This window comes from Henckelia pumila, chromosome 4 (assembly GCF_033568475.1).
Source record: "Henckelia pumila isolate YLH828 chromosome 4, ASM3356847v2, whole genome shotgun sequence".
Taxonomy (NCBI): domain Eukaryota; kingdom Viridiplantae; phylum Streptophyta; class Magnoliopsida; order Lamiales; family Gesneriaceae; genus Henckelia; species Henckelia pumila.
In genome coordinates, this window is record NC_133123.1 from 184,190,939 (window position 1) to 184,215,089 (window position 24,151).

A 24,151-nucleotide genomic window follows, 5' to 3' on the forward strand; every position below is an offset into this window, starting at 1 on the left:
TCCGGATTTAATTAAAAACATTATTTCTGTTTCTATGCTAGATAGAGATGGTTATTCTTGCAATTTTGTGAATGGGATTTGCAATATTTACAAGAATGAATGTTTGATTGGAAATGGACAACTTGAAAATGATCTATACAACTTAAAACTAAAAGACGTTCCAATAAATTATGTTGATAAACCGGCGACAACAAACAAAAGGAAAATCGATAGTCAAAACCCGGCAAACCTTTGGCACGCTAGACTAGGTCATATTTCCTCAAGGAGGATGAACAAGCTAGTGGGAGAGGGCATGTTTGATATGTCTGATATTAACTCTCTACCTACTTGTGAATCCTGCCTAAAAGGGAAAATGACTAAATCTCCTTTTAAGGGGAAACCTGAGCGTAGTCAAAATCTGTTGGATTTGATCCATACAGATGTTTGTGGTCCATTTAGAGTTGGGACTCAACATGGCCACACCTACTTCATTACCTTTACTGATGATTATTCAAGGTATGGGTATTTATATTTGATGAAATATAAGTCTGAAGCATTTGAAAAGTTCAAAGAATTCAAGGCTGAAGTAGAAAACAAGCTAGGTAAAAGTATTAAAGCACTTCGATCGGATCGAGGTGGAGAATACTTGAGTACCGAGTTTTTGGACTATCTGAAAGAGAATGGGATTCTCTCTCAGTGGACTCCTCCTATGACACCACAGCTGAATGGTGTATCGGAGCGTCGTAATCGAACTTTGTTGGACATGGTTCGATCCATGATGAGCTTCACTGAGCTTCCACCTTCGTTTTGGGGCTATGCGCTTGAAACGGCGGTATTGTTGTTGAACAACGTCCATACTAAAGCAGTGGACAAAACACCATACGAGTTATGGAATGGCAAAGCTCCTAAGTATTCGTACTTGAGGATTTGGGGATGTCCTGCTTACGTGAAGCGGACAGTGGGAGATAAGTTGGATAGTCGATCCAGCTTATGTTATTTTGTAGGGTATCCGAAGAATTCAATCGGATATTATTTCTATTATCCTGCTGAAACAAAGGTGTTTGTTTCTAGGAATGCCACCTTCTTGGAGAAGGAGTTCTTATTGGATAAGAAAGGCGAGATGATGGAACTCGAAGAAGTTCGAGAAGAACCCGAAATACAAATAACGATCCTACGCCTCAGGAACCATTACTGGACACGCCTGAACCTAGAAGATCCGAGAGGACTTCTAGACCTCCTGTTCGATATGGTCTTCTTCTTGAAGGGGATCAAGATGAACCCGACATTGGATGTGATCCAAGAAACTTCAAGGAAGCAATTTCTGATGCGGATTCAAATTTATGGCTTGAAGCTATGCAGTCTGAATTGGATTCGATGCATACAAACCAAGTTTGGTCTTTAGTAGATCCTCCTGATGGAATTGTTCCAATAGGGTGTAAATGGATCTACAAGAGAAAGCTTGGGCCTGATGGTAAGGTATTGACCTACAAGGCACGATTGGTGGCAAAAGGTTATACTCAAAGGCAAGGAGTTGACTATGATGAAACCTTTTCACCAGTTGCAATGTTCAAGTCCATAAGAATCCTTATTGCCATAGCTGCATGGTATGACTATGAGATATGGCAAATGGATGTGAAGACTGCCTTTCTTAATGGAGACATTAAGGAAGAAATCTATATGAAGCAGCCTGAGGGGTTCACATCCATGGGAAGCGAGCATAAGGTATGCAAGCTTCAGAGATCAATTTATGGTCTAAAACAAGCATCAAGAAGTTGGAACCAGAAATTTGATGAAACAATAAAAGATTTTGGTTTCATCAAGAACCCGGAGGAACCGTGCGTGTACAAGAAAGTAGTTAAGGATGATGTGACATTCTTAGTACTTTATGTTGATGACATCCTACTCATTGGGAATGATGTAGGGATGTTGCAGTCAACAAAGATATGGTTATCAGGTAGATTCTCGATGAAGGATTTGGGTGAGGCATCCTACATTCTTGGGATACAGATCTATAGAGATAGATCTAAGAGAATGATAGGACTCACTCAATCAACCTACATCGACACCATATTGAAACGGTTTTCAATGGATGGGTCCAAGAGAGGACATCTACCCATGTGTCATGGAGTTTCTTTATCCAAGTCTATGTGTCCCAAGACTGATGCAGAGATAGAGAATATGACACATGTACCATATGCGTCAGCTATAGGTAGTATCATGTATGGGATGATATCTACCAGACCGGATGTAGCATTTGCTCTGAGTGTCACGAGCAGATATCAGGCTAATCCTGGTCAAATGCATTGGAAAGCCGTGAAGGACATTCTTAAGTACTTACGAAGGACTAAGAATATGTTCATGGTATATGGAGGACGAGATCTGAAATTGGAAGGCTATACCGACTCTAGCTTCCAAAGTGACGTGGATGACTCGAAGTCAACCTCTGGATTTGTGTTCATGCTCAATGGCGGTGCTGTCTCTTGGAAGAGTTCCAAGCAGGACACCACAGCGGATTCCACCACTGAGGCTGAATACATTGCAGCATCAGCTGCTGCTAAAGAGGCCGTTTGGATGAGGAAGTTCGTCCAAGAGTTGGGCGTCATTCCTGAATTTGTTGGTCCAGTCCCGGTGTACTGTGACAACACGGGTGCCGTTGCTCAAGCAAAGGAACCAAGGTCTCATCAAAGATCCAAACACGTACTGAGGAAATACCACATCATCCGGGAGATTGTGGAAAGAGGAGACATCACTGTCGAACGAGTGGCCTCTGCAGACAATATCGCTGATCCGCTTACTAAGCCCTTGCCAGGACCATTGTTTGACAAACATCGCGAAGCAATGGGTCTACGTAGTATGACTAGTTGGCTATAGGGCAAGTGGGAGATTGAAAGAGTGGGTGCCCAGTGAGCCAACTTGTGGCTATGGGCTTTGATGACTCTTTGTACAAACGATCTTTTGTTTAATGTAATTTACACTTTTATTAATGGCAATGACTTTATCTTTCTTCATATTGTTATATTATGATATACTATTGTTGTTTTGATAAAGACCTTGAATATACTATAGTGTATGTAAGATGTGGTAGAACATGGGGATGTCTATCATGAAATACATCTTATAGTCACTGTATATTCTAAACTGTTCCTAGTCGATTGAGCCGTCCGATAATAAGGATAAGGATCGCTCGAGTTTGAGACTAGCATTTGCGATGCGGAGTACCACGTTTCATTGGTAGGGAACATGGAGATGTTCGAAGCATGCAAATGGATATTCATAGGATGAATAATCGAACTACCCTATCCGGACTTTCCAAGTGGTTATCACTTATCGAGTGGATAAAGTCCGCGGTTTTGGTTGTACATCATTAGTCCTTACTACTTGAAACATCATGGAGACTCTATATGCTAGTACTGTACTTTGACTCGTTTACCGACTCTATGGGGGTCATCAGGTGTCGGGATTGGGTACAGTTACAACACATATAGGAGTCGATGCATTGTTGTCAAGGATTCACCACATACTTACGAGTGTGGATATCCTATGCGATCTGAGGAGATATTAGTGTGACGAATCTCTGGCCAGAGTACTTGATGTGATTTAAGAAATGGTTTCTTAGTAGCACATGCGATGTCACTAATTTGATCTTCAAGATGTATTGCATAGTTATCGAATCTTGAGCGACTCTCGATATACCAATGGTTGTTGATTCGATCGGGATATATGGATGAAGGGACCGTACTGTACGCTAACCAAAATCTACTGGTTCTTGTAGGCACTATCAGTGATACCTAGGGAATCATGGGGCGATGTTGCTAGGCGCTTTACCATGATTCGTTGGGCAAGTCGGAAATCGTTGTTCCGAGTCACAACGAGTTTTGAGCCCACGGCTAGCTGTATCCCTGAACCATTGAGGGTCACACAGTGTAATGGAGTTTTAATCCCCATTGAGATAGTTAAATTTAAAGAGTTAAATTTAATGAATAAAGAAGTTGGACTTCTTAAATAAGAGTAAGGGAGTAGGATTTCCTAAAATGACATAGGGATGTACATTTTTGGAAACCACTGAATTCGGATTCAGGAAAATTTATCTTGACTTTAAAATGTGCAGAAATGGTTTCTGTGCACATTGGTAAAATCGGTTTATCAATCGGAGTCACGATGAATTTTATATTAATTTCTGAACATGCGGGCTTTGCTTGTCGGGCCTCAACTTATGACTAATGGGCCCTAAGGTGTTAGTGGCCTGCATTATAAATAAGTTATTGCAGTACAGAAATTACATACAACTGGTCATAATTGAGACAGGATTTTTCGAAAAACCCTAGCCTCCCCTCTCAGTTCGGCCGCCCCTTCCCTTTCTCTGCCTGAGAAATTCCGGTCTGTGATTTTGAATTGCAGTCTGGAATAGCGAATCAAATTCGTTTATTCTCTTCGTAGAAAACTTCTGATAGATTTTCTAGTGCAATCTATCAGAGGGATTAAACCTCCATTCGTGGACCTGATTGAAGGAGTTCATCAGTTCCTGGGAGAGACAACAAGAGCAGAGAAATCTGTTGGAGTCCAATAATCTCGCTTCGAGATTGAAGGTAAAAATTACATAACAGTTATTTAATTTTTACACACACAAATAATTTAATCGTATGGTTGATACCCACACTATGGAATTGTTCCATAATAAAATTTTTAAACTTCCGCTGCACCGGGTATCAATCGTGATTGATCTGAACGCCAGTTTTTTCCAACACGGAGTTGATTCCAAATAGTACTATATACTCATTGGGGTCTAGACAGAGTAAGACTAGCCAGTATCCCGTCATTTGCATGCATCATAGTAGCCTTGTACACTCGTGCTTATATTCTGAGCGTAGTTCTCGTCCATGTTATTTTGTTTTCTTGGACATCCCATTCGACAGGACACGACTCAGATTGGGCGAGGCCAGTGGATCGAGGTAGGGCTGAGAGTAGGTTCAGTGGTTGCAGCGAGGTGTTATTCTGGTTTTCGTGGGTGTTAACATTGGTTTTCGATATGGTTGTATAACACTATTTTACTTCTGGTTTTTGTCACCGATTGTATACTGTCCGTTTGGGTTGTAAACGTTATCTTATCGTTGATTTGATTATTATTTAGGTTTATCTTTAATTACATGTTTAATAAGTTAATTAGTATGTGATACGGGTCGGGTCCCTCTCATTGTTATGTTATATTTATTCGGTATAAATATTTACAATATAAAAAAAATATTTTACAAATGTCATAATGCATGATCCGGTATACTACTTACGACATTTATAAGATAATTTTTATTTTGCAAATTGTGTATATTTGGAAGCTAAAATAAAATAGAATGTGTAAAAATCTTTTCGCCTTTCGGCGCTAAACCGAGTTATTTTCTCAAAAAAACACTGTCATTAATCGCTAGATTTTCATGATAAAACATAAAATAACATTATTATCAACATAAAACAAAAACTAAATGGATAAAAAAAAATGAAGCACATAAGAATTGTGCAAATATTTTTTTAAAAAAAGTAATAAATAAATACTGACACAAGGCATGCTACAAAGCATAAATTAAACGAAAAGTCAAGAAACCCTTGCTTCATAGGCTGCGTTTGGTGACGCAGTGGCGAAATATATAAACAATATCGCACCACAACATTCTGACCATAAACCAAACCAAAAACTAAACAAATATTAAACTATTCAAAGACTTTTTCTTTTACTGTTTCTCTTCAACTTGTACACACATATAATGTATTATAATATGAATAATTTTTTTTATTTTAATTCTCAAACCCCATTTCCTATTCATTTCTTCATTCTTCCTGCTGCTTTGAACTTGGATTGAATCCCATCTCACAGATCCCCCTTTCTTCCTTGCTCTCTCTCTTTTTCTGTGTGAAGAAGAGAGTGTTGTGTAATAAATATGTGTGTTTATTGAGTCTGACCCACCTTTCGTTTTCTTGATCTAGTTCTTCTTTCTGTGTTTGAAATTTTGGTTGAATTATATATAGATACTTGTGCGTGTATTTATCTCCCGTGGACTTTGGCTTTTGAGGCTTCTTGGTTCTTTGAGGTACAGATCTTCGATTTTCATATGCTTCTACTTTGATTTTCTTGGTGAAGGTAGCTGCTTTTGTGTCTGAAGCCTAAATGGTCCATTCAGCTTTGGTTAATTTTAAATTTTTTTTCTTAATAAATTTGTTTGGCCTAGATAAAGCTGAAATCTTGGTGTTGGGTTCGGATTTTGCTTCTTGGGTATTTTTTTTCTTTTCTTTTCTTTCCCCGGGTCTTTTTTTTTTTTTTTAATATATATATATATTTTAAATAAAATTATATGTGGGTTGTTTTTTCAAGACTTGATTTTTGTGGTATTGTTTTCTGTCCGAGGTTAACTTGTGAATTTTTAGTTTAGAAGTTTGTGTCTTTTGTTGTTCTTACAGATCTCTCTGTAAGATATAGAAGCTTTGCTGTTTCCTACCCTTTTAGCAGGTTTGCTACATCTTGCTCGTGAAACCTTTTATGTCTTTTTCAATTTTCCATCTGGGCAAGATCTCCGCAAAATTTGTATGAATCTTACACTGTAATTTGACTTTAATTCTTGAATGTTTAGTTCCAGCTAATCATTCTGAAAGATCCAAATAGTGTGCGTGTGTTTCTTTCAACTGGCATGTGTTCATTGTTCCTTTTTAGATTTTAATGCACCATACCGCTAATTTGGGTGGTTTAGGTTCTGTATTGGGCAATGCTTGATAAAACTTCTTATTCAAATTCTACAAGTTTTGACCTTTCTGGATAATTTTTTGGCTTTTGTGTTGGATGTATTTGATTGGAAATTATGGTTAACCAGCAGAAGTATGTGCTGTTTAGCTGGTTGATTCTTTGTTTGTCCTCTTCAAATGGAAGTATGAAAACTAGCTGTATTAAAACTTGGAAAAGCTGTGTAATATTTCGATTTGCTTTATTATGGTCCATGTGAAGCAGTCCTTTTCTACTTCATCTTCTTTTTCTTATTTCATTTATTTGTTTGTTTAGTTTATATGCTTAGTTTTTCTCAATGTTTGACCTTTTCATTTATTTTTACCCTGTTGTTCTTTGCTATGTGTTTTTTTGTCTCTGATAAATGTTTCTTACTGCTAATTTACAGCCGAAACTATGAGTGAAGGGGCCTATAATTTTTCAGAATAAGATTTATGTTATAAAGGATCAAGTAACTGAGTGATACTGTTTGCATTCTGGTCCTGCTCACCGGGTTAGGGAATCAATGTCATTCCGAAGTATAGCTCGGGACATAAGAGATAGTTTTGGGAGCTTATCTCGGAGGAGTTTTGATGTGAGATTGTCTGGTCATCATCGTGGTAAGTCGCATGGGTCATTTCATGACTTGGATGATCAGCATTTGGTAATCCAAAATAGCCGCTGGGCTAATCTGCCTCCCGAGCTACTATTTGATGTGATTAAAAGGTTGGAAGAGAGTGAGAGTACATGGCCTGCTAGGAAGCATGTGGTCGCGTGTGCTTCTGTTTGCCGATCTTGGAGGATCACATGCAAAGAAATTGTTCGAAATCCTGAATTTTGTGGGAAGCTTACTTTTCCAGTTTCGTTGAAGCAGGTGACATTAGCCACTCTATTGTGCCCATTTAACTTGTGTGAGATTGATGTAACATGTCCGTCCTTTAGATAGTGGGTGTAAATGAGTTAAAGCCAACTAAACAACGAACTCAAAAAGCTCAAGCTCAAGTTGGGATTGTGAATTTTGTTTTTGTGAGCTCATATCACTGGATTCGCTCAAGAATGTGAGCTCGGGTTTAAAACTAATTATAAGCTTTTATATAACACACACATGCACACATGTAACCATTGATTTTTTTTTTGTGTTATTAAGATTTAAAATATTTAGAAACTCTCGAGCCGGCTCACAAGCTTATGAACAACTTAAGTAGAGAGCTCAAGATCGTCAGAAAGAGCATAAGTTCAGCTCAGTTAGCTTGAGATGGGCCTGCTCTATTCCCCATACACCCTTGTACTTTTATAACTGTGTTTTTTCTTAGCTATTTGTTTGTGCATATGCAGTTCTGACATTATAAATAGCTCATACTTACCTTCACTCTAAGAGATGCTGAATCTATATTTTTCCTATTTACAGCCTGGGCATCGTGATGGAACTATCCAATGCTTCATAAAGAGGGACAAATCTAATTTAACATATCATCTTTTTCTGTGTCTCAGTCCTGGTAAGTGTCCTCTTGACGTTTTTTTAGCTTTCTTTGCACTAGTATCGGTGCTTAATGTTTCATATGTAATAAATCTACTCTCTCTGCTTAAGTAACTTGGTGAATCCGTGGGTACTGTTTGCTTCTTGGGTACAGATTAAAAAGGCCATCCAAAATCTACTCTACGAGGGTTAATAATCTGGACTTTTTGTCTTCCATTTCTAACTTTTTAAATGCATCATAAAGTATATGTTCTCCTTTTCGTTTTAAAAGCTATTAAATGGTAGTTTCTTCCTAAAATTATGAACCTTTGACATATATATATATACACACATACACATACGCACATACATATCTATGTCTCTCTTTGTGTGTATTGTTTCAGTATCCATGGTCCTTCAGTAATTTTCAAGGACCAAGGAAAAAGATGCTGTAATAACCACATTCTAAGCAATGCTGTTATGAGCTCAAGAAATTTCCTGCATCATTTTTTTCAGCTTTGCTTGTTGAAAATGGAAAGTTCCTTCTCTCTGCAAAAAGAACTCGCAGAACAACATGTACAGAGTATGTCATCTCAATGGATGCGGACAACATTTCTAGATCAAGTAGCACATATATCGGAAAACTTAGGTACATCTGCCATGCGTAACTCTGAATCTTTTATATACAGGAGTGCGCGCGTGTGTTTTTATATAGTTGCTATACTAATCCTTGTCTCGTGAGTACCACATCGATTTTTTCTCTCAAGTTTTGGGCAGACATGTCGGGCTTTGGAGTAAAGCCTTAAACATGATTTTTGTTTTTTCATATAAAGGTTCTATGGTGTCATAACATGTCGTGATATTTAATTTCATGCGTAGATTCTCCATTTTTTGTGTACAAGTAAATTCTTGATTGATGACAATGAGAGATTAGAACTTTGGCTCATGCTACTGAATTTTTTCTCTGAACTGAGTATATGAATTTGTCAAAATCCTTATTTATGCCTATTGGTCTTGACTCCTAGTGTACTTTTGTGTTTTTGTTTTTGGGTCGTTGCTGGATTCTCACGTTGCTCTTATACCCATGTTGTGTGTTGCTTTTGTGCTGTTTTTGAAAAATAAGTTTGTTGTTAAATATGGCTTAAGTTTACTCTTCTGTCACAGATCAAATTTTCTGGGCACAAAGTTTATAATCTATGATACACAGCCTCCACATGCGTGTTCACACATACCCCCACCAGGGAGAACCAGCCGCAGATTCTACTCCAAGAAAGTATCTCCGAAAGTCCCGACAGGAAATTATAACATCGCTCAAATCACGTACGAGCTAAACGTGCTTGGGACACGTGGCCCGCGTAGGATGAACTGCGTTATGCACTCAATACCCATGTCATCCCTGGAGCCAGGTGGAGTCGTCCCTGGACAACCAGAACTCCTTCCAAGACCCCTCGAGGACTCCTTTAGGAGCATCTCCTTCTCGAAATCTCTGGACCACTCCACCGAATTCAGCAGCTCCCGTTTTTCCGAGATTGCAGGGCTGTCTAACGAAGACGACAACAAATCGAGACCCTTGGTTCTCAAGAACAAGTCCCCCCGATGGCACGAACAGTTACAGTGCTGGTGCCTCAATTTCCGAGGGCGCGTGACCGTCGCGTCGGTGAAGAACTTTCAGTTGATTGCCGCCACACAACCCGCAGCAAGTGCGCCGACCACGTCTCAGCCAGCGCAGTCCGATCACGACAAAATCATCCTCCAGTTCGGTAAGGTTGGAAAGGACATGTTTACTATGGATTATCGATACCCGTTGTCGGCCTTTCAGGCGTTTGCGATCTGTTTGAGCAGCTTTGACACAAAATTGGCTTGTGAATAAAGAGAGGAGACAGAATTCGTGGGCTGCTGTCAAATGAACTGGGTAATAACAGTGCCTGTAATATTTTATTTTCTTGGTTAGAGGAGATTGTTGTCATTTGCTTCTTAGCATTTCCTGTCTTGTCAAAGGAATTCTGTAGAACCGTATGATGTTTGATGCTGTCTACAGACGATGAGACTTTCCGATCCTGATTTTCTTCCTTTTCAATGTATCTCTGTTCAATGCTAGTTGTTTCAAAAACCCAATCACGTTTTAAAATCAACGAAACCCAAATATGAAAGAAGATTCAACAATCAAACTCAGTTATTAATATAATTGTATACATTTTAGAAAAATGTGAACTTGTAAAGGTCTATTGAGTTTTGGTTCAAGTCGAGATAGAATAATAATCTAATCTCACACATTATTGCATGAATGAATGGATATAAATGCAACAGAGTAGAGAGTAAAATATTAAATACTGTGGTCAAACGTTTTTCTAAAAAAATATGATCAACCCGCGTGTTCTGAAACAACTTCCTTAAATGTATTTAAGTGTATACATTTAAGGAAGTTGTTTCAGAAATGAAGTTAGACCATGGTTTTTTTCCTAAATTTTCCCAAATGATAATGCTTTGATTTTATTATTATATGTTGGAGATTTTCATAAAAATGAAAGATCCCATGTTAGAAATGATTGATGGTATCTGAATGATCCAAAAGAAACCTAAAAGAACCAAAGCGGGATGAGAACCAGACTGAAGGAACCAGGACCTCGGTACAACTCGGTGCACCATGATGTGAAGTTCCTCCAGGCCTGTAACGAACAGAGACGTCTGTTCATGGCATCCCTTCGTGGTTTTGGTGTTTTCTGATGATTCAAACGAATGAGTATCATCAGAAAGACGTGTTCTATCATAGGAAATGATTCGGTCATTATAAATACTGCATTAATCATCATTGCAACACATCCGAACCCAATCAATCTGAAAATCTGAGTGCGAGAAAATTCTGCATACTGGTTCCTCGACCTTTTCAGCAGAAAATATTTTTATCAAAATATTTGTAGTTTGGATATTGTTATACTGCAGATACAATATACAAACGTTCGATTATCAAGTTGAAAGACATCCAAGATATTCGTGGTTGTTTTCAAGCGTGCACTTTGGAAACAACATTCTTAGGGATCCATTGTATCGTGGAGAAACATTTGCTTAGTTTGAGTACATCACCGTGGTGGAAACAAATAGTTTAAAGGAAAACGAGTGTACGCGCCTTGGATTCGCACATCTGATTTTGTAGCAGGAGATTCGTGCAGTTTCTTGATAGCACCACTAAACAAGAAAGGTTTCCTGACAACAGTAGAGTACAAAGAAAGTTCCTGGACAGAAGCTGAACCGAATAAACCATATCCCACCAACATGTTAATTATATTTATATGTATGATGATAAATTTTCTTTTATTTATAACTTAAAAATATTTGAATGCAACTATATGGTTCTAAGGGGTAGCCATGTGCCGACTGTTTTAACACATGATAAATCATGATTTTTTTTTTAAAAAAAAAGCCAAACAAGATTATAAATTAAGAATAATGATGTAACAAGATTATGTATCCAATTAAAATTGAACTTTTCAGGTATTTTTGAAAATCATTCTCAAAGATCAAGTATTTAAGTTTCCAAATTGGGTCTCTTACTCCTTAAAAGCTTTCCTACTCATGTATAATGTCCAACAACTAGATGTTGACCAAAGGAACAATTCAATGAAGAGAAATAATCAAACATATTATTGGAAAAGAATATCCGAAATAAAAAGGAAATCATATTCATATTCATCACAAATATGGGATTAATTAATATCAACTATGGCCAGCTTCATTGTACCTACAAAACCTACCCATGCAAAATAATTACATAGATTTTTGTTTAACTTATGATCTCAACGACAATACAAGCATAAATATAATCAACCTATAGTTTTAGTTAAACTAGAAGACAAATTTCAAGAGACCAGCTCATGCTCGAACGTCTACTCGCGACATTACCAAAGTTCCACGAACTCGTTACTTTCATCCATCTTCATCGTCGACTAATAAGCTTCAGATATGAGCGTTTACCAGTTCATCGAATGAACTCTACGCAAAACTCTTGGAGGCCTTCGTTTCTCCGCAACTGGGATTAGGTTCTCCATGAGCTGGTAAATTTTGAAATAACCGAGTACGTACGGTGAGTAGGCAGTAAAGCCTTGAGTGGAAACATGGCTATCAACAGAGAACTGATATAAACAATACAAAGAGTGATGGAACCATAAAGTCATGAAAGAGAACTACAATCAAGCTCGAAAAATTTACGGGGAACCAACTTCCCTACCAGTCATCTGGTTTCGTGACTATGTATCATATAGTTTAAGGTGAGACAATTGCACTAGAAGAATCGTTATGCATACCCTATTAGACAAACTTTACACACAAAATTTCAGTATCATGGGCAAATACGGACTATGAGATGTGGCCAGCACGTATATATGCCTAATTGTGAAGATAAAAGTTGGTACAGAGAGGCAATGTTTCACTTGAGCACATTCTTACAAATTCTATACTCTTCAGGAATGGAAACTAGTAGCATAAATCTAGAGTTAGTAGCAACTCAGCCGTCTTGCTGTTAGTTGAAATGTATGAAAGTTATATTCCTCATAGGCTCATACGCAACCATGCAGAATGTATCTAAGATGAGAATCAGTTGGCCCAAAAAGGCAGATCCCATCAAGGTTCTTTTCCCAAACAAAGTACATTCTTTCGCATGGTATCGATATTCTAATTCAGAACACGAAAATTTTTTTTGGTAGTCCAAAATAGTCTGTTGGAAGCAACATTATTGTTGCCCGCTAGACCACTGTACGTTTTCAGAGACTTGAAGTGCATTGTGATCATCAACATTAGCATTTGGCGCCAAAGAAGACGCTTTGTCTCACATAGCCCTTTTATTGTGCCTAGTCAATCGTGTTTAGAACTACAATGTTCTCCTAGTCAAGTACAGAGGTACAAGATGAAGGTTAATAGAAAAGGATGCATTGGAGTTCGCTAACATCTCCGAGGGTTGAGTTCTTTTCATGAGTACCTCGTAACTAAAAAGAAGAAATAAGGTTCCAGAAACAAGTAGGTATTTATTTAATTTTGGGTGGTGAATCTCGAGATCATGAGATTCCTATCATAAGATAATGTTCATCCAAGTGTATTAAGGATAACCTTATAAAATTACCATGACTCGATCAACATTACCGAATGACAGGAAATTTCATTAATTATAGTTTCTTAGTCAAATCTATTTGCTGAGATAAACAACCAACTGTTATTTAGTAGTAATACATTCAAGTGCCAAGAAAGAAGATGCAGTAGAGACCAAAAGGCAGAGCATTTTCATGTGACAGGGATCTCTAACTTTCAGCAAAAGTCTAGAGGAAACAAACGGGCGAGAAAATAAATCTTCAGGACGAACAAATGGAAACCAGTAAACTGTCAAAAAATTTAGTAGCATTAGCAAAGCTGTACCTGTTTATATCGCTGCCTCTTCAATTCAAACTGCAAAATGGATGCCATCTATTTAGAAACTTCGTCAAAATGATTTTTTTTTTTTTTAAAAAAGACAAATATTAACTACAAAATACAGCAGAGAAACATGGTGAGAGTAGACACAAGTATCCATAACCAAATAATGCCATCTGCAACGTTAAGAGTACAGTGTCTTTCATAGCCAGATAGTTGATTGATGAATGACTTATGAGAAATAATGAAAGAAAACAAATATGTGATCCCCAAGTCCATGAGGAGATGCAGGACCAGTGCCATCAACTGTGTTTGATGTTTGAACCAGATGATCAAATGATAAATCAACACAATCGATTTAAAAATGTTAACATCATAAAAAGAATAGAAATGGTTCACAACATAGAACTAATCACATATCTTAAAGAGTAAATTGTACTCGGGGTGGGTGACTAGAAAACAAGCACACATTAATTTGTCTACCTAAGGTTAAAAGAATGTATATACTCGGACTCACATGCGAGCATATTATAGATCGACCTAGTATAGTTGCTAGTCTACAATTCCTAATTGGATCAAGTGCATTACATACCCATATTTATTGCTTCTAAAATAAATTTCACACCCACAATTATCACAATAGCACATTATAATCTCATGCAATAGAATTCAAATGGTAAAATGGCTGAAATCTGATTCAAATCAACCAACGAACAATCATACCTCTTCTTTCAAAAGCTCTGCCTTTTCGTCCTCTAGTTTTGTCACCTGTGACTCCAACTCCACAGTATAAGCCTTGCATCAAATTCAATCGTGGGATAAAAAAAAAAAATTAAACTTTTACGAAAATCAAGAAGAAATTAGACAGCAAAAATCAAATATTTTTTTTTTGTCAATAAATCAAATAAACTTTTGATAAAGAGATATAAAGAAACCTGTTTTCTCTCCCTGGACCTAGCTGCCGACTCCCTATTCTTGATCATCCTCCTCTGTTTCTGCTGGGTGGCCTTGTCGAGCGGCGCCTCCTCCACCGTCGCCCTCCTCTTCCCTCTGCCACCACCGCTCACAGCCGCCACCCCATTCCCAAACTCCATTCCAAACCCTCCAGCACCCATGCCATTCTGAACGCAGACAGCCGGAGCAAACTGAACCGGCGGAACCCCTGTTGCAGAAGTCATCATCTCCTTGGGCGCCTCCGAGACCCCAACATCCCCCTTATTGACCACTCCAGCCTTGGCGAGAAAAACCTCGAGCGTCATGGCCGGCTCCACACCGCCGGAGACAATATCCCTCCACACCTCGTCGACCGTCTTACTACTCCCATTCTTCATAGAGTTGTTATCCGGCGCGAAAGAATCGGAGTCGGAGTAGATATTATTGAGTATATCCTCCATGTTCATGGAGCCGAATCCCGATTGAAGATTTGCAGAAGAAGGTAAAGCGGGAGACGAGGAGTGAGGTGGCAGATCCGGATTGGGCGGTGAACTCGAAGCCATCATCACCTTTGAATACGCCATTTATGTACCAACCTGCCGATTAAGCCGGAAATTCTATCAGATTTCGATTCATCAATCAACAAATTCAAATCCAATAACGTTTGTGTTTGTGTTTGAGTTTGAGTTTGAATTGAATGAATGAATGATGGGTTCAGTTAACTCGATGAAAAATATAAATACATAAATAAAGACAAAAGCAGTGGGCTGCTTCTGCCTCTTCTTATATCATATCATCACATTTTAAGCTCTTGTTCTACCATAAAAAAGATTCCATTTTCAATCTGTAAAATTTATTTATTTTTTTTGACTAAAATAGGTTCTTTTTTTTATTAGATGGAGTTGTTTTGTAATTTTACTAGGCTATATTATTTATATTACACTAGGATCTTAAAATAAGTACTTTATGTATTAGTAAAGTTTTTTATTCTTTTAAAGAGTCACTCAGGTCCGAGGTTGTGTTCTGATCAATCAATTTTGAAGTGATTGATTTTAAATCCATTATTTTCAGATTTTTATGTTTCCTTTGAAATTATTAAAGTTAATTTCATATCCGATCTCTGGCAATTTACTCATTTTCAATAATTGTGAAGTATCTAACTGAAACTCATGTTGGATATATTTGTAATTAATTCTTCAAAATCTATCTCAAATCATTAATTTTTTTTTTAATTCTAAATCAAAAATTTCAATCCAAATGCAACCGAGAGTGCATTTAGATGCTAGGATTTTAAATCCAATATTTAAATTTGTCCCATTTATTTGAGGGTAGATTTCTCATTTCTTATCAGACAGTCTCACATATCCGTGAGAGTTGAGACGGGTCTAAACATTTCATATAGAGAGTGAAAAATAATATTTTTGACATAAAAAATAATATTTTTTTATAAGTCGGGTCAAATACAATATTTTTCTCATAAAATAAATCTGAGAGACGATCTCATGAGAATTTTTGTCTTGTTTGAGTATTATTAAATTCATGAATTTTGGAATCTTGTATATATATATATATATATATATTAATATTAATTTGTTTACCAACTAATTTACTGGATTTTAAATTTCTGCGAAATAAATTTATTTGACACGTTTTTTTTTAAATCCTTTGATCAACTCCAAATCAATCCACATGCAACCCGAAGTTAGAATGAAACATTACACTACCGTTTGATAGGTATGATATGATAAATAATACATAAATAAGTAATATAATGTAATAAAAATATATAAGAAATAATAGTTAATATATTATTTGCTTTGATTGATAGATTATAGTCTATTTGATTTGATTGATTAAATTTTTATATAAACATGATAAATTACCATTTTGTCCTTTTTAACAATAAATAAAATAAGAATAATATTATTTATAAGGGGTAATATAGTAATTTAAATTCAATAATTTGATTCATGTAAGATAAATAATTAATGATTTGATTGATGTAAAATAAATAATTAATAGATGAATAAATAATATGACGAGAAGAACGCGAAATTGATAAGATAAGTTATACGTAAATTAATAATGTAGACTACCAAATCGTACCTAATTTGATTGTGACTAATGATATTGTAAATTATACAATTATACTGTTTTGATTATATAATTATCACACCTTCGATCTTAATGCATGATGATGTTTGATAAAAATGAGTGCTCGGGCTATCAGGGTAGTGAAGTGGGCCTGATGAGATGACCGTGCTGATGAGAATGATATGCAGTCGGTCCTTCCACAACCAAGGTGATCTGCACACGCGGAAAGGAAATAGAAGCATGTTAGTGGGGCGCCGGAAGGTTTTTCGGCGGGGCCACTCCAATGCTTAAGTCAGACTTAAAAATATAGTGAACTTTTAGGAAGAATGTATATAGTGTTTTTGAGATTCAAAAGAACATACCTCTACAGATACCTGTGACAAGGTATTTAGTGAGAGAGTAACTCCGCATTTCCAGGATAGTGGCCACGATCTGGGTCGTGGGTGTAAGAGTTGCCCACGTTTACCTGTCACACAGGATGAAGCCGGAAGGATCGGGGTTATGGCAATCGTGGGGATCATGCTCCTGAAGAAATGGGTATTGCCCAAGTCATGCAGCCTTGGTCTTTTCCGCCTCACACATCCATTCGAACTGAGCTACTCACTTGATCCCGAGCTACTAATCCAACTTTATCAAACCCTACCGCCCTTGTTTTTACATAGCTCTAATACCCCTGACTTCCCGGGGTATCACCACTCCTCCATAAAATAGTCGGGCTAGAGCCCTGCTCGCTGTCCTGACTAGCAGCCCTAACGCCCTTGCTTTTACATAGCTCTGATACCCCTGACTTCCCGGGGTATCACCACTCCTCCATAAAATAGTCGGGTTAAAACCCTGCTCGCTGTCCTAACTAGCAGCTCTAACGCCCTTGCTTTTACATAGCTCTGATACCCCTGACTTACCGGGGTATCACCACTCCTTCATAAAATAGTCGGGCTAGAGCCCTGCTCGCTGTCCTGACTAGCAATCCTAACGCCCTTACTTTTACATAGCTCTGATACCCTTGACTTTCCGGGGTATCACCACTCCTCCCTAAAATATTCGGGCTAGAGCTCTGCTCGTTGTCCCGGAAAAATAGCCCTGACGCCTCTATATCAATGGGCGGGAGAAATATAATTTTCAAATTTAAAAAACCTGCTAGGGCTGACGTCAACCCTAGAAGTTGAAATGACGGGCAAGGGTCAGCACACGCTACCTGTCCTTTCAGCTGCCTGTATCATCATTACCCTGCCCGGTCCAACTTCCCAAGCTAACCCCTACCATCTGATTGTCTTCAAATCTACGGCCTAGATTCACCATGAATCTCTATATATAATCCGTATCCCCTACCCTAATTCACTTTCTTCCTCTCGGCGCATTAAGTCTTTCTGCAATTTTCCAGCTGCTACCCCTTGGCGATCCTGCTCTTCCGGCTAGTTTCCTCAACCTCCGTTCATGTGTACTCTCCTTTCTGTAAGTTTTCCATCCATTCCCTACTACATCCCTTTTCTTCTCTTCTCGAAAATGTCAGAATCTGCATCATCAACCTCTGGTGCCAATGCTCGCGGCTCCTCTAGCTTAGAGTCTGTAGACCTGCGTCATGATTCCCCTCCTCCTGTTACTTCCGCTGCCCAACCAAGACTAGCCCCCTCTTCATCTCGTCCGAAGAAGGCCCAAACCGGGACTTCTAAAGACAAAGGCAAGGCTAAAGATTTTGACTCTGGACCTCTCCTTCCTTCGCACAAACCAAACCCTGAAGGTCCCCTGGTTCTCCCAATTCACAAGTACCTTACGCCCAGAATCCATAGAGGAGCTTCGGGCCATGGGTAACATTCCCCCTGCCTACTCTATCATTATCCCTGGTCCCCTGGGCCGGGCTGACCAACCTCCTGAAGGTTTTTACACCTTTTTCAGGGAACAACTCAGGAATGGGCTTCGTTTCCCAGTCCATCCGTTTTATTATAAAGTTGCCACTTTTTACAAGGTTCCTCTTAACCAATTTCACCCGAACGCTTTTCGAATGATGGCCGCCACCTATGTTCTTTTCAAAAAAAACAACTTGGTCATCACTCCTCTTGTCTTCCACTACTACTATGCCTGTCATTTTACCAAGATGGCCTTCTCTTTGAACGCTCGGCAGAACGCTCGTTTCATGGACGACACCCCCTCCTCGTGGAAGGGATGGAAAGAGAGATTCTTTTATATTCAGCTCCCTGCTGCCCGGACCAGACCTACCCAGTTCTTGACAGCCCTTCCTCCCCAGCCAGAACTCCCTAGGCATTATAAACTGGAAGAAACCTATCTCCGTTCCCAAGAACTGGTGGAAAACCAGAAGTTTCCTTCAGCCCCTCTCCTGGAGGAGAAGAGCTTGATTGCTTATGGGCTGGGCGCTCGAGTAGTTGATCTGGTGGACCGGATTATTGATGAGTACGAGGCCCCGACCCCGCCCTCTGGTATGCTTTACTGCTATTATGTAACACCCGAAAATTTTAATACGTAAATTTGCATGCATAATTAAGGAAAATAATTATTTAAAATTTATATTTAGGTTAAATGACATTTATGTGTTATTATGTGAATTATATGCATGATTTAAATTTATGAGATCATTTAACCCGCAGTTATTGTATTTTTAGATTTTTGAGAATATTTTTGAGTCGATCGCGTAGACGGGACCGTGGACGGACGAGATGCCAAAATATTTAGCCAAAAATATTTTATGAGTTTTATGAGCCTTAAAATAATATTTTTAGGTATTTTGTCAAGAAAATTTTAGCATTTATTTATATATTTAATTAAGGGTTGATTTTTAGCCAAAATAAGTCATTTTAATGATTTTTATTAATATTTAAAAATCCCTTAAGTATTAATTTCGGGATTTGAGTTTTTGTATCATATTATTATTATTATTAGGAGTTTTAAATAAAGTTTTGTGGGTATATTATCTTTATGACGAACCAAGCGGAAGCTGGTGGGCATGTGACGCCCGGGGCTGAAGAGGCAGGGAGTGATCGCCGGTGCCAAGAGGTTGCACGGACAATGAGCGGCTCCTGGTAGGCTTCTAGGCGGAGGGAGACATGAATGAACCGATCCCGTGCCGAAATGAGAGGAATTCTGAGACTGTGTAGGTATGTGACTACATGGTTGAGGAGGGCTTAAAAGATTTCATATGTACTATTCATATCAAGAAGGTGCATCTTCTTTTCGGAAGCTCATCACATAAGAACTCCAAAGTTAAGAGCTAGCTCAATGGTACCAGGATTAAGGGAACATTGCATTTATGACCTGGAGTGCAAGGTTCGAATCCTGGGGAGGGCAAAAACTCCCCACCAGGGGGGAGAATATCATGAGTTCAAGAATGAACTGGGCCAGCCCAGTTCATTACATAAAAGGGCGCCAATGATACCAGGATTAAGGGAACATTGCATTTATGACCTGGAGTGCAAGGTTCGAATCCTGGGGAGGGCAAAAACTCCCCACCAGGGGGGAGAAGATCATGAGTTCAAGAATGAACTGGGCCAGCCCAGTTCATTATATATTATGCAGTTGTTTCTTTTTTATATGATGTTTCTAATATACCAACTCTCCCCATTTCTTATACAGAAGAACCGACCCCCAAGAAAAAGAAGAAATCTCGACTAATGAAGCAGGCCTTTGCCGAAAAATGGGAAGCTGAGAAGGCGGCTGCTCAAAGAAAATAAGAAGCCAGGGCTGCGGAGGTAGCTAGAAAAGCGAGGGTCCTCCAACTAGATAAAGAACGCCGGGAACATGAGAGCCAGGCCCAAGAGCATCCCGTCTCCATGACTGGTCCCGGGCCTGTCGTCCCACCGGCTGTTATTGTGCCCCCCAAGGTTCCTTCTTTGGAGGCCGGGCTAAATGACGAGCCTGCCTCCCTTGCTGCTGAACCCTCCTCCCTCTTGACCCGTAAGAGGAGAGCTGTGGAGGAAGCAGAGATTGTCATTCTGAGTGACCCCGAGGAGGTGGCTTCCCTTTCTCCCTCTTTTCGACCCCTGGCACCATTTTACCAAGCTACACAGGGCTCTAGTCACGTGGGTGCCAGGGAGAATATATTTCAGTCCGGGGCCTCCGGTCGGGGAGTAAGGATATTGAAGGACCTCCTAACCCCGGCAGAGCAGCACCATCTCTACCATCAAAGCCCGAATGTCAAGTACTTCGAGGGCACCAATCGGATTATATTCGTAAGTTTACTTTTCCCAACTGTAATGGTATTTCGCTTTTCCGTTTCTGACACCTATGCTTTCAGGGATTGTATATGTTGGTGGACAGCTATGAAGATACGACCCGATTTTGTCGGATTGAGACAGATCGGGCACACGTAGAGGCTGAGAGGTCCCGGGTTGCTGCTGAGCTAAAAAAAAACTAGAGCAAGATTTGGTGATGATGAGGCACACTCATGATCAAGTGGTGTCCAGCCTCCAGTCTGCCCTAGAAACAGCTGAGCAAGCTCTTCACTCTGCTCAAGTGAATCTTGCTCTCTCTGAGACCACTCTGGGGCAAACTCGGGATGCTTTGACCGTTGCGGAGAGCAGAGCCACTGAGGCTCAAACTGAGGCGGCCCTTGCGAAGGACAAGGCTGAGAAGGCAGTTTCAGCTCTGGAAGCCCGCTTGAAATCAGAAGAAGAACTCAAGGCCTCTTTCCTTTCCTCTGCCGAATTCCAAGAAGCGGTGGTGGACAAGTCATATTCCTTCTTTCAAACTGGTTTTTACAAATGCCGGGATCAATTTGAAGAGGCCGGTCTATGGTCCTCAGAGAAGAAGGACTTCCCTGACTTGGACAAGGCTATTGACTCCCTTCCTGGTTCACAAGGGCCTAAAGGAGCATAAACATCTGAGGCCAGGAAAATGCCAGCAACTGAAGGCGAGGATGCTCCAGCTAACCCAGTAGTTTAACCAGTTCATGCCTTGTAATTGGCCATTGAAGCCCCCTCTCTTGTAATTCACTGATTTATTAATGCTATGTTGCTTTCTTTTAACTTTTGATCATGTACTGCTACAATTCCTGGCCTAGTGGTACTTAGGAATTTTATGAGGTGCTGGGGATTTAGGTAGATGCTAAGTCATGGAACCTTCCGGGCTTAGAGAGTATCAAGGGCTTATAAATGGTTTCCGGGGCATGGACCCTCCCAGGTTTACATAATGCCAAGGGCTTATATATGTCTTAAGCTTAAAATGGGTGCCGGGGAATGGGCCCTCCCGATCTTATATAATGCCAAGGGCTTATATATGCCTTGGGCTTAAAATGGATGTCGGGACATGGAACCTCCGGGGCTTATATAATGCCAAGGGCTTATATATGCCTTGGGCTTAAAATGGGTGCCGGGACATGGAACCTCCCGGACTTATATAATGCCAAGGGCTTATATATGCCTTGGGCTTAAAATGGATGTCGGGACATGGAACCTCCCGGGCTTATATAATTCCAAGGGCTTATATATGTCTTGGGCTTAAAATGGGTGCCGGGGCATGGAACCTCCCGGACTTATATAATGTCAAGGGCTTATATATGCCTTGGGCTTAAAATGGGTGTCGGGGCATGGAACCTCCCGGGCTTATATATGCCTTGAGCTTAAAATGGGTGCCACGGCATCCCGGGCTTATATAATGCCAAGGGCTTATAAATGGGTGCCGGGGCATGAATCCTCCCGGGCTTACATAATGCCAAGGGCTTATATATGCCTTGAGCTTAAAATGGGTGCCGGGGCATGGGCCCTTCCGGGCTTATATTGAGCTTAAAATGGGTACCGGGGCATGGGCCCTCCCAGGCATATATAATGCCAAGGGCTTATATATACCTTGGGCGTAAAATGGATGTCGGGGCATGGAGCCTCCCGGGCTTATATAATGCCAAGGGCTTATATATGCCTTGGGCTTAAAATGGGTGCCGGGGCATGAAACCTCCCGGACTTATATAATGCCAAGGGCTTATATATGCCTTGGGCTTAAAATGGATGCCGGGGCATGGAACCTCCCGGGCTTATATAATGCCAAGGGCTTATATATGCCTTGGGCTTAAAATGGGTGCCGGGGCATGGAACCTCCCGGACTTATATAATGCCAAAGGCTTATATATGCCTTGGGCTTAAAATGGGTGCCGGGGCATGTGCCCTCCCGGGCTTATATAATGCCAAGGGCTTATATATGCCTTGGGCTTAAAATGGGTGCCGGGGCATGGAACCTCCCGGGCTTATATATGCCTTGGGCTTAACATGGATGCCGAGGCATGGAACCTCCCGGGCTTATATAATGCCAAGGGCTTATATATGCCTTGGGCTTAAAATGACATGAAACCTCCCGGACTTATATAATGCCAAGGGCTTATATATGCCTTGGGCTTAAAATGGATGCCGGGCATGGAACCTCCCGGGCTTATATAATGCCAAGGGCTTATATATGCCTTGGGCTTAAAATGGGTGCCGAGGCATGGAACCTCCCGGGCTTATATATGCCTTGGGCTTAAAATGGGTGCCGGGGCATGTGCCCTCCTGGGCTTATATAATTCCAAGGGCTTATATATGTCGTGGGCTTAAAATGGGTGCCGGGGCATGTGCCCTCCCGGGCTTATATAATGCCAAGGGCTTATATATGCCTTGGGCTTAAAATGGGTGCCGGGGCATGGAACCTCCTGGGCTTATTGTAGTGACCCTGCATGGAATCACCTACTAACTGACAACTAATAACATGCATTAAACTTAATACAGCAAAATTCTTAACAGAGTAAAAACGTGCGGAAACATAATCCATAATTTACATATCAGCTTAGTAAAACAAGTTCAGGCATAATACTGTAGTGATACAACCATATCGAAGAACTTAAAAGTAAACATTATACAATTAAACAAATCCTGCTGTATAAAATCCCCTGACAGGCTCCAGCTCTCTAGTCCTGCCTCGAACTACTGGCTCCGTCCATCCTGTGACCTGCCCCATGGAATAGGGTGTCCAAGATAATAATTAGGACGTGACGCTAACGCCCAGTACATAAACATGAGTAAACATATGTATATGATGCATGCAACATGATGACTGGTAAAGGGTCATCTGAAAAGTCATGCTCAGTACCGGCGCCACATGAGTGCTGCCACCGCGCGGATCAACCTTTGGGTGCAACCACACTCGTCTAGTACACTAGAGTAGTCAGACATACATGTTCCCGCCGTCGCGGTACTCTCAGTGACAGACTATCGAGTATAGAGCTGAGCGGCTCTATAATCAGGTATAACAAGGTATAGACTCAACGTGTATATGCACATGACATATGAATATGGAAAAAAGTAAATCATATATCATGCCATATAATAATTCCAAATAATTGCAACATATAAACATGTATACTCGCTGACAATCTCAGTCAATGTGTACGTACTTAACACCGAAGTCTGAACTAAGCTGGAAAAAGACAACCCCTAGCTGTCCTAGGTCAACTCCCGACCACACCTGGTTTCAAGCCTGACCTGACCCGACCTGGCCTCTTGGTCCAACCCCGAGCTCTTCCTTCCCGAGCTCCCGAGCTACTCCTTCCCGAACTCCCGAGCTACTCCTTCCCGAACTCCCGAACT

The 24,151-nt window shown here is 40.0% G+C and overlaps 2 protein-coding genes across 4 annotated transcripts; one reads left to right on the plus strand and one right to left on the minus strand.

Annotated features, from left to right (window-relative positions):
- Positions 1–5,648: 5,648 nt before the first annotated feature.
- On the plus strand, positions 5,649–10,271 carry LOC140860358 (tubby-like F-box protein 8). Its single transcript, XM_073263344.1, has 5 exons — positions 5,649–6,056; positions 7,128–7,592; positions 8,127–8,214; positions 8,691–8,823; positions 9,339–10,271. The coding sequence occupies exons 2-5, from the start codon at positions 7,245–7,247 to the stop codon at positions 10,042–10,044; spliced, it is 1,275 nt and encodes a 424-aa protein (XP_073119445.1). The 5' UTR covers positions 5,649–6,056; positions 7,128–7,244; the 3' UTR covers positions 10,045–10,271.
- A 1,565-nt stretch (positions 10,272–11,836) lies between these two features.
- On the minus strand, positions 11,837–15,282 carry LOC140864526 (G-box-binding factor 4-like). 3 transcript variants are annotated; one of them, XM_073268765.1, is made up of 4 exons: positions 14,504–15,282; positions 14,292–14,363; positions 13,575–13,604; positions 11,837–12,220 (listed from the first exon to the last, which is right to left on the minus strand). In XM_073268765.1, exons 1-4 carry the CDS (start codon positions 15,083–15,085, stop codon positions 12,140–12,142), a joined length of 765 nt encoding a protein of 254 aa, XP_073124866.1. In that variant the 5' UTR covers positions 15,086–15,282; the 3' UTR covers positions 11,837–12,139. The 3 variants fall into 3 exon arrangements, with proteins under 3 accessions (XP_073124866.1, XP_073124865.1, XP_073124867.1); XM_073268764.1 differs by having other exon boundaries at positions 11,837–12,301; XM_073268766.1 differs by lacking the exon at positions 11,837–12,220 and adding an exon at positions 12,308–12,473.
- Between the last annotated feature and the right edge of the window lie 8,869 nt (positions 15,283–24,151).

What these genes read in the sequence shown, in the direction of transcription:
- LOC140860358 (XM_073263344.1), top strand. Translation starts at nt 7,245, where the DNA reads ATGTCATTCCGAAGTATAGCTCGGGACATAAGAGATAGTTTTGGGAGC. An exon ending in TTTTCTGTGTCTCAGTCCTG is followed by an intron (nt 8,215 to 8,690) that starts GTAAGTGTCCTC and finishes CATTTTTTTCAG; the next exon opens with CTTTGCTTGTTGAAAATGGA. An exon ending in ACATATATCGGAAAACTTAG is followed by an intron (nt 8,824 to 9,338) that starts GTACATCTGCCA and finishes CTTCTGTCACAG; the next exon opens with ATCAAATTTTCTGGGCACAA.
- LOC140864526 (XM_073268764.1), bottom strand. Translation starts at nt 15,085, where the DNA reads ATGGCGTATTCAAAGGTGATGATGGCTTCGAGTTCACCGCCCAATCCG. An exon ending in CAGAGCTTTTGAAAGAAGAG is followed by an intron (nt 13,605 to 14,291) that starts GTATGATTGTTC and finishes TCCATTTTGCAG; the next exon opens with TTTGAATTGAAGAGGCAGCG. An exon ending in AGAGGCAGCGATATAAACAG is followed by an intron (nt 12,302 to 13,574) that starts GTACAGCTTTGC and finishes TGTTTATATCAG; the next exon opens with TTCTCTGTTGATAGCCATGT.